Here is a 10,617-nt window from a genome sequence, read left to right on the forward strand (position 1 = left end):
TATAAAAAAATCCTTTGAAAATGCCTTGCTTCAATTTGCAAAAACTTCTGGCTTCCTCAAAACTAGTACTGGAGTTCTGGTGCTCCAGTGGTATTGTGCCAGCCCTCAAAATTAGGGTTCTGGCACACGGTGTAGTCCTGTTTGTATATAAAAAGTAGCCACAACGCATGGCTTGAATTGGAGCATGCCTTGGTCATATCCTGCTCTCATTCCATTCCTCACTTGCAGGAAGACAGTATTTGCCAATAGCAACCCTGTTTGTGCCCCTCTCTATACCAAAGCCTCAGACTGGGACCAACTCAACCTATTGGTTGCAGTGTTAGCAGAATAGTGTTCTCCTTCTCCAGGACCAAGAGAGAAACTCAGTAATAGTGCCTACAACTAGCTCAGTTTTGTGCCGGTGTTTTGTAAAACCGTGACGGACAACTTTTTTTTAAAAGCCTGATGTTGAAAAAACACTCTTGCTTTATACTAGGCTTTTCCTGCTTTAAAAAGACCATCTGAAAAATTTCTTGATGACTTACTATGGAAGGAAAGGGGGAAGTGAATGGTTAGCATGTGGATATCCTCTGCTTTTCAAGGTGTGACATAAGATGCAAGGCTTTGACACATTAATGGCGTTTGTTTCCCCCATCAAGACAAATGTTAAACTCAGAGACTTATAAGTGTGTTTGGACAGAAATTATTACTGCCTCCTCTATTTGAAGCCCTGGCTACTAGGCTGAAATTCCAAAGATTTGGCCGCCTTCTGACCATTGTCCCAGGAGAAATCCTTGGACGCTACTTCTCTCTTAGTTAAACCAAAGCTATGTGCTCTCTTCTTAGGGCCGTCCTGAATTAACACCCACAGCAATAGCTGCAGGAAAACTGCTGTCTCGGCGTCTTTTTGGCCAGTCTTCAGAATTGATGGACTATGACAATGTGAGTTGTTATTTCTTTTTTCAATAATAAAAACCAACTCTTATACTTTTTTTCTTAAGAATTTTTAATGGAATAGCATTTTGTCATCTGGAATCCAGCTTTGATAGTAGCCAAAGTAGATGTGTGTGACAGCTACTCTTCTCAGTCATGCCAAAGTCTCCCCTGTATCTGCCATGCAACTGCTTCACATGGTTCAATAGTGACACTTTGTTTCCTCGCAAGCAGGTACCTACTACGGTTTTCACTCCCTTAGAATATGGTTGTGTTGGACTGTCAGAAGAAGCGGCTGTGCAATGCTATGGATCAGATAATATTGAGGTATGAAAACATTTTTAATTTTATACTTGGTGTGAGAGTTGCACTACGAAAAGACAGAAGTTTCACTGTTTTAGCGGGCAAAATTTTTGGTGCCCAAAATACTATGTTTGCAGTTAGGGAGCTGCCGTCTTCGGAAAAACTCAGGACTTTAAAAGTATTGCAGCAGGTCACAATGGAAACTGTTACCTGGTGGCCTTAAAATTATTGATAGGATGTGACAGCTTTAAACTAGCTGCCATTCTAATAGGTTATATTGTGCAGCATCATTAAATAATGACGATATTCCTTTTAATTTGTCAGAACTGTTGGACAGGTTCTTTAGTCAAAATTTTTGGATTGTCCCCAGAAATACTCACACAAGCTACTAAGTGTCTTTGTGGCTAAAATATATTGATATAATGTACCTGCGCCTTGCATAGTGCATAGTGCATAGAAATATGTTATAGCATGTATTCACACACAGCCCTCTGATATAGGGAATGAGATTAAGGTACTAATGATGAAGAAATTCACTGTCAGTATACAATAAGACAAAATTCAAACAAGTCACCCATGAATGAAATGTCCAGCCAGTTACTAGTTTTGTCTTTTATGATTCTGAAATACAGTTTATACTTCAAAAATCTGTTCCAGAACTGTTATCTGAGTTTCTGGATGCTAGTGCCATCTAGAATGATGTCAATTACTGTAACACGATTGTTCTCATCTGTTTAAGGCAGGCAATTGATGTGTGTGTGTCGTAATATCCTGATGTTATGTATTTATTGGAGGGCAAGTTCAGTTGATGGATTTAGCTTGGAGCCCCGGGCAAAATCATTTATGAAAAAACAGGCGCTTACTATTCAGAATGCAAAAATGACGGTTTGGGTTTTCTTATGATATAGATCATTATAGTTATGAAAAGCTGCTTGGATTCTATTATTTTCAGTAAACATGGTATTAAACTTTTGAAAGAAGTTTAAAGGAACAATACTAACATTTTTAATTTGAGGCATTGGTTTGAGTAATGTGATTATTTGTGATTTTTTTCAGTTTTGTTTTTAATCTAATGGTTTTCTAAGAGGGGTTTGTGTTAAACACTTACTGTGTTTTCCATATTTTTCTTTAAAATAATGAACAGGTTATAAATATTAATAAGTCTTTTTTTTTTCTACAATATCATAAATATGTAGTAATAGTAGTCATTATAATACTGAATAGCAGGCTTTGGCATAGTAGTACTCTCTTAACACAAAATGTTTTTGTTTTCCTTACCAGGTATACCATGCGTATTATAAGCCTTTAGAGTTTACAGTGGCTGAAAGAGATGCAACTCAATGCTATATGAAAGTGAGTGTTGTGAGCTTTTAACTTGCCTCTAACTTAAAACAACAGATATGGTACAGCTAGCTTTAAAGAGGACAGTTTGGCAAAAATCCCTCTCAAGGTAGATCAAAGTTATTCTCAGTGACAGCCTGTTTCTCTATTGTTGCTTCAAATGTTTAATATTCATTATATCTGCTATTGTATCTTGAAATTGCTTTACAGATATTACCAATTTTTAGAGCTGACATTCTGCTGATTGATACTATCTTTGAGCAGCTTTTAAGGTCCTAAGAAATATTCAAAATTCTGTAAAGATTAATCTCTGCTTCCCCCAGCAATGTTCTTGACTAGTTATATGCAATATTTGAGTTGCCATCTCTTGGGGAAAGTATGTTACCTTCAAAATAATCAAGCACAAGGCTTACAAAACTACAGCAACTGTTCAGTCTTAGTGATGAAAATTTTGGTTTAGACTGAAGTGTTGGACTTGAAATGTGTCTTTTCCTGAAACAATCCAGTTGCCTCAGTCTTGAAAAGGTTTTTGATGCACTTGCACATAGTAGAGAATCTTAATAAAGTGAAGTGTAGTGTTCATAGAATATATCATAGTTTTCTTTTTCTTTCTTTTCTCCTCCATATCAGGGAACAATAGTTTTTGAATAAATTTAGTAACTTCTGTAGATCTGTCACAAATAATGAAAGTAAATATTTGAGAGTAAAGTAGCATAATAGTTGTTGGGTTGTATTGAATATAGTCCTTACTAAACTCCCAAAACACATGAACAAACATTAAACTTGAGTGTTTCAAACTCTAATGCAAGAGGGTTTTTTCTTTAAAACTGCTCAATATCTAAAGTACCACGTCAGCATTGCTGCTCTTCTTCGGATTCCTAATGAAAGAATCCAAGCCTTTACTGAATAGCAGAAGCTATTAGATTAGTGATGATTTAATGCTTGATGGGAGGACACAGAGAGAGATTGACTCTCTTTTCATAATTTTAAAGATGCTGTCCTTAAAGGAACTGAAAAGTTTTCATTAAGTGCTCTAATAAAAGTGAAGTGTGCAGTGACTCAGACCCTCCCAGATACTTATTAATTCACCTTCATCTTTGCCTCCTTCCAAGGCCTGACTGTTCATTAGGTTGCTTGGCTGATGTGGTAAATGTATATCAGCAAACATGCTGCTGTGACTGAATCACAAAGGCACAAAAGATCCTGTAACTGGTAGTTGTCATCTTTGGAAATACAGCTGATTAGCTGCTGAGAACAACTGCACAGGCTTGGAGAACTGCTAAGGTGGCCATTCGGTGTCAAAATAACACTGGTCTGCTTACTAGACTACGGAAGGTATTTTGAGGATTTAATACAAATGACAAACACAAAGTATTCAATTTACCACAAATGATCATTGTCAGTGGCTCCCTCAAGTCTGAAATGTACACTAATAAAGCTTTGATTCAGGAAAGTGCTTAAGGACAAGCATAAGACTTGTTGAAGTCGGTAAGATTTAAGCAAGTGCGTAAGTTCTTGGCACACGGGGAATAAACAGCTGAACTAGGATTTCAAGGCACTTCAGTTTCATTTAATTCAACTTCATGCCTTATCTTTAGGTGTTCTAAGAAAAGATCTCTATGTAATGTATTGTTTTCAGATGGTGTGCTTACGAGAGAGCGAGCAGCGAATACTTGGCCTTCATTTCATTGGACCAAATGCAGGCGAAGTTATTCAAGGATTTGCTCTTGGAATCAAGTAAGTACAAAAGAATGTCTCTAGCTTCTAAAGCCTGCTTTTTAAGTTATTGTAAGATTATAAAAGATAGCTGCCTAGTTTTGGCAACACTATAAAGTGTCTATGCTTTTTGTTACTTTTATGTAGCGTTGCACATATTTTCACTAAAAATGCTTCAGTTCTTCATTAAGATGTACTGGATTTAGTTACTCTAATACTGGATATAGTTAAGGAACAACTGAGGAAGATATATTGTTGGATTGATATAGTTAAAGTGAAGAATAAAATTGTGCATTAACTTACTAATGTTGGTTTCCTCAGAGCGTAGCTTCTTTTGCAGTCTATGCACAGGATATGAAATCACCATATAGTTTTGCAAGTCACTTCTTTAAAAGGATATTTGTGCTTCTCATTAAAACCTTTCTTTACACCTGCCAAGCATTTCTTTTCCTAATCTCATCTTTAAATGTGTTCAGCCATTGCTCCTCAAAAGCTCAGCGAGGACTTGCATGAATTTTTTTTATTTATGGAGTATAAGCTAACCACACTATCACAGAATCACAAAATGTTAGGAATTGGAAGGGACCTCGAAAGCTCATCCAGTCCAATCCCCCCGCTGGAGCAGGAACACCCAGATGAGGTTACACAGGAAGGTGTCCAGGCGGGTTTTGAATGTCTCCAGAGGAGACTCCATAACTTCCCTGGGCAGCCTGTTCCAATATGAAACAGTAACAAAGAAACCTCTGTAGGATGATGGGAGAGGAGAGGTACATTTTTCTGGAGCTATCTGATAATAGCAATAACAATAACTTACCCAAGCAGATGACGCTTTGTGACCTTGTTTAATATTTTGTTTAAATATTAATATAGAAGTACTCCCTTTGAAAGAGTAAGGAGTGATTCTGTGTCCTCTCTGGTTAAATGGAGAATTCCTGCTATGCCTTGTGTATGCTACAATTATTTCTTATTTGTTTTTTCGTTTCTCTTCTTATTGCTGATTCAAATTTTCAGAAATGTTGATTTGTATATTTACACTACTTAATTATAGTTTTAAACTTCTCTTTGAAGAAAGTAGTCTGGGACACAAGAAATCACTCCCAATTGTGGTGGTAGTTCATTTTCCTAAATATCATCACCATTTTATTGCAGTTTTAGTCTTACAGTTGTGAGTGACTAGCATAAATGAAAAGCAGAAATTATTAAGGAGGCAGAACCGCAAGTATCATGTGAGGAATATCTTGGAAATCACTGATTGCACTGTACCCTCAGTACACGTTTTCAACATGTGTTTGTAGTCCATTAATTGCCAGTGGTATAGATTCTAGAACTACATTTTTTAGGATGCCATTGTTTTGAAGTTTTATCCAAAATAACCAGTGAAAAGGAAGCACATGAAACTGGAGTGCTTTTTTGCCTTGCCTGAGGGAAATTAAAACTTCAGCCACAGTAAGAGGTTTTCAGCAGGTCAGATTCTTGTATTGGTTTCTATTGTATTTCACAAATCCAGAGCTTTCAATGTGGAACACACACTGTAAGAGCTGCTGTTCTCCTTTGTCAAATATTAGGTCTTGAGTCTTTCCAAAGGATGCTTTTCTATCTTCCCTCCTCACTCGGCACTCTGTGCTCAGAAACTATTTTTTGCTTGTTGGTGCTTTTTACTTATAGATGGGGACAGCAGAAGACATCTATGGCTCTCTTCCCTGTATTTTGTAGAGGGAGAGAACATTATTCCATAGAGAGCTTGAAATAATTCTTAGATTTAGGGCCATTTCAGCTATTCTTACAGCATGACTTTCCTTTGAGCTGCTATTCCTGGCAAGTCATCAAGTCTAAGAATGTTACTGGAGAAGTAAAGGAATTAAGCAAGTGGGATTTTAGCTCAAGGGTTTTTTTTGGTGGTGGTTTGTTTTTTCAAATGAGAGTTTTTTTCCTCCTGCTTATAACATTGATAATTTCACTGTAAGCACCAGGCTTTCTCTTAAGATCATGGAAGAATCTTCTGGTATTACTTCCTTCAGCAGATTCTTGCCAGCAGTCCTAATCAAGATTTTCTTCCTCTATGTGTATGTTTTTCCATCTGCAGTCAGAGTTAGTGAAACACACCATGTATGTACAAGAAAAGCTGAAGGCTGCAGTTTTGTCCTATGTTTTTGCCACGGACTCAGTTGTGGCTTGGGATGAATTGCTTAATTCTCTTTGTCTCAACTGTTATTGACGATTCTTCCCTACCTAACAGTGTTGTGAAGCTGAGCGTTTAAATGTTGTTGTGTAAGTGCCTGAGAAATGAGAGACAGCACTTTTTGAAGAAAAAATGCAACTCCTCTACCTGATAAAATGGACAAGCACAGAATTACTTTGATCTTTTAGAACATTCTAGATGTTTCAGATGAATAGTGTTTGACTTTGTGGATCTTGGTTGGTTTGTTTTTTTTTTTTTTTTTTGTAGATGTCATGCTACATATCCTCAGCTAATGAAGACAATTGGCATTCACCCTACCTGTGCTGAAGAAATTACCAAGTTGCACATTACAAAGCGTTCTGGCTTGGATGCAACAGTCACAGGCTGCTGAGGTTAAATACCATCCCTGTCAAGAAGGAAAAAAGCACAACATATATTTGTAAAGAAAAGGGGCACTTAAAGTTGAAACAGCTTTAATGGTTCAAGTTCCATGATCTTTCTCGTTCTCCATGTAGACAGCTTTCTCACAGCTAACCAAAGGAATTGTCCTCACACCATCACGGTTCTAAAACCAATGCAGTCCTGCTGTAAAAAAAAAATCTCTCTTCTGAAGTACATATAGCTCTTCTCTTGCTGGGAGCTAGGGAATAATCACAGTTTTATGTATGTAAATATAACTGAAGCCCGTGACATCTGAGGCCATCTACAAACTAAAGACTTGTCATTTGAGTTTCTCTGTTGACATGACTGACTGCCAACAGCAGTGTCTCATGTAATGTTCATACAGGTGCTAGGAATTGGACAGGGCGTCCCTTAGAATTTTGGTGATGATATTCTCTCCTAAGTACTTGCATAGCTCATTACTGATCCTAATCTTGAACACTGAGACTCTGTACTCACTAGTAGAAACAAGTTCCCAGAGTGTGTAACAATGGGTAAGCAATCATCTTTGGGTTTTTTCTTTAAAATGTAATACGCACAGGAATTTAATAGAAAATCACTTATCACTGAAGCTGTGCTGCTACTGGATGAATCCCAATGGATTAATCAGTGGCAGCCTGGTCATACCATTATGGTGATGGCTGAGAATGAATGAACTCAGAGGTGCTAAATAAAGAGGTGAATTTTATGGTGACTTCTCTGCCTACTCTTGAAATTTCTCATTCAGTTCAAATTAAATTGACACATCTCACAAATTACTACTGGAACACTATATATTAAGCAATGCTGACAAGTAGAATCAAAGCCATTAATAATCCAACTCATGCAGCATTTTCTATTTTATAGAATGCAGATATCTGGCTGACAGAGTGATATATTTTGTTGGGGTTTTTTTCAAGATTTTTGTCACTGATGAGCTGAATACTACATCTGAATGAATTTAGATCTGGCTTTAATAAAACGTTATTGAAGGGAACTATATTGAACAGTGATCTAGAAAAGAAATGGTACTGCTCAGAAGAACAAAGATAAAAGATAATTAGCTGCAAACTTTTGGGGTTTGGAGTATTGGCCAAGTAAGAAAGTATGTAGCTATTGCGAATTTCTGCTTATTTTCCTGCTGTCCAGAAGGGGGAGATGCTGGCTAATTTGTGACAATAAAGAAACAGACATCTGATAGTGAAGCTTCTTTTGCAGAACCCTGTCAAAGAGGTAGCCTGACAAAGGCAAACACAAAACGAACTGTACTGAATTTCCATCCAAGTTGCAGCAGCCTGCGTTTCGGTAGCGTTGTCGCTTAGTGACCTTTTACAGAACAGTGAATGTAGGAAGAGATCAACTCGAGGTGAAACAGAATGTATCCTTTTTGCAGTGAATTATACAAGCGTTTTTGTGTATGGAATTCAGTATTTTCACAGGTGTCCTTCTGCTTGTTGCACAGTTTGGAAGAATAGCCTGATGATCATGTATATCTTTGCTATTTTTTCTTTGATTGCTGTTTCCTGCAGCATGCAGCACAGACAAAGGGTTGATTTGTTTCAAGTGTGAAATCTTTTTTACCATGAGAATTGTAGCTGTCAGAGAAGCTATTAGGCAAGAAGTGATCAGACTTTCCTTCTAAAATATGATGTAATGCTCTCGTTGACTCTAGAATACTCCATTTTCAAAGATTTGTTCTGACTTAAACAACAGCAAAAGAAATCTTGAAAGCTTTCTTTACAAAGTTTCCTAATTTTTGTGGTCTGTAAAAGGGGAAGGAATGATACAGTCTGACTGCAAGTGGTGTTCCCTATCAGGTCTGGTGGTGCCATTTTTAATCAGTGAAGTCATCCATAAGCTTGTAGTTGAAAATAAATATTTTGAGTGGAGGTATAGTTGAAAGTGTCTGAATATTGCAACTGCCTTTAGAAGAAATTATGAAAACTTTATATCTGTCTATAAATGTGTGCATATGTGCACATTCAGAAGTTCCTGTTTTCTTTAATAAAGGTCTTATGAGTATGATACAGCCAAAAAGCCTACTAGATATTCCCAGTTGTTCAAAAAAAAAAAAGGAAAAAAGAAGTTCATAGTAAATTGGGTTTTTAAAAAAATGTTTTACTTAATATTTCAAAACATTGAGATGCTGAGCATCTTGGTCTAATTTTGCTGTAAGAAACATTCCACCTCCGACTAAACTGCAATGCAATTTTTTTTCATAGTCTCTACTTATTAGTCCCTTTTGTACACATAAAAGAAAGCATTGGTGTTTAGCCATGTGAAAGCAGCTTCTCTTCTCTGTCCTACCGATGCATCCAGCAGACTGAGTTGTTTGCCACTACAGACAAATGGAAAGATGAGTTAATTTCATTCATCATAAAGTTCAAAATAATTATTTGTGACAACAAGCAAAGAGATCTCAAGGAAATGTGTCCTCAGTGCACATGGGGTGTGAAACTCAGGCACGTCATTGTTCTCAGAAGTAACAGAACTTGCTTGGTTTTAGAATTGCTGAGTGGACTGCATGAAAATTGATCCTGTATCTTGAACAGCAGCATGGTTCTGTTCCTCATTTAGTGGAAAATTTTGTTGCCCTCATGAAGTAAAACTAAACATGTATTCACACCTACATTACCCTAATATCAGAATCAACAGCAAGACAGAATAATGACAACTACTGTGATTGTGCTTTTTTTCCTGAAGGATTCACCAGGGATGGTCCTTAAGAATTGGTTTTAAAAGCCTGACTAATGTAAATTTAAATTACTTATTTACACTGCAAATTACCAATTATATGTGAAAATGTTAAAAAAAAAAAAAGTCAGGCGGCTTCTTAGGATGCCAGCTGATGAGGGCTTGTTTGTCAAACCACACCATGGTGCAAGCAAGTCTGAGCTTTGCTGGGTCCCTCATATATGTGATACAAATATTTATTGTGTTGTGAGTTAATGAATTAATAAAGAATTTCTTTTCTAGTAAGTGTTTGCATTTGTTTGATTTTGCACATATGCCTTCTGCTAACAAAAGATTTATTTTTTGATCTTAATGCTGTTTCTCTTGGTTGAGGTGTGTGTTAAGCAAACAAAGAAGTAGACAGACTCAGACCTTTTTAATAAGGAAATGTTGATACCTCTCCGTCTCTGATGTGTAAACTGAATAGCCATGGAGATTATTCCAGTCTGGATGACTTTCTTGTTTTAAATTAACAGAACCTCTGGACTTGGTAAGTACAGTTTCAAATACTCTCCTGTTTACTCCAGCTAATGAGGTCTAACAGGTATTTTCACAGTCCCTGTGTGTTGACATGCTTCTTGAAGGCTCATCAGGAGGAAACTCCCTTGAAATACAGTGCAGTCACAGTATTATACAAGGCTAAACTATTCTACATTAGCTATTCACTTTGGGTTTTAAACTAGAACACGTAGAGTGAAAAATGCATTGCAGCAAAGCATTAGTAGCTGTGGGTACGGCTAGGTAAAAACGCTGGAAAATGAATTAGGAAATTACTAGCAAAATATATTTTAAAACTCTGAGAAACTTCTCTGCCAGAAAAGAAAGAGACTACATTGTTTGAATTTATCTCAATTTTATTTCTTTAAATCCACTTATTTTTATAAGAAGTTCCCATTATCAGGTGATACTGAGATTCTGAAAGAGGCTAATTTAATATTATCTCAGTATTTGCCCTGGATTTGATGCCGAAAAGGAATACTGACTTTATTGTATTTAAAGGCATTTTTATTTCT

The 10,617-nt window shown here is 36.7% G+C and overlaps 1 protein-coding gene across 1 annotated transcript in view; it reads left to right on the forward strand.

Annotated features, from left to right (window-relative positions):
• The window catches only part of TXNRD2 (thioredoxin reductase 2), a 35,195-nt gene extending 25,384 nt beyond the window's left edge, over positions 1 to 9,811 (forward strand). The window contains exons 13-17 of the mRNA XM_065646084.1: positions 826 to 921; positions 1,147 to 1,239; positions 2,497 to 2,568; positions 4,196 to 4,293; positions 6,719 to 9,811. Of these exons, the coding sequence (XP_065502156.1) occupies positions 826 to 921; positions 1,147 to 1,239; positions 2,497 to 2,568; positions 4,196 to 4,293; positions 6,719 to 6,842 (483 nt within the window). The 3' untranslated portion in view covers positions 6,843 to 9,811. The remainder of the gene's footprint in view (positions 1 to 825; positions 922 to 1,146; positions 1,240 to 2,496; positions 2,569 to 4,195; positions 4,294 to 6,718) is intronic.
• The last annotated feature ends 806 nt before the right edge of the window (positions 9,812 to 10,617 follow it).

This window comes from Caloenas nicobarica, chromosome 16, assembly GCF_036013445.1.
Source record: "Caloenas nicobarica isolate bCalNic1 chromosome 16, bCalNic1.hap1, whole genome shotgun sequence".
Classification (NCBI taxonomy): domain Eukaryota; kingdom Metazoa; phylum Chordata; class Aves; order Columbiformes; family Columbidae; genus Caloenas; species Caloenas nicobarica.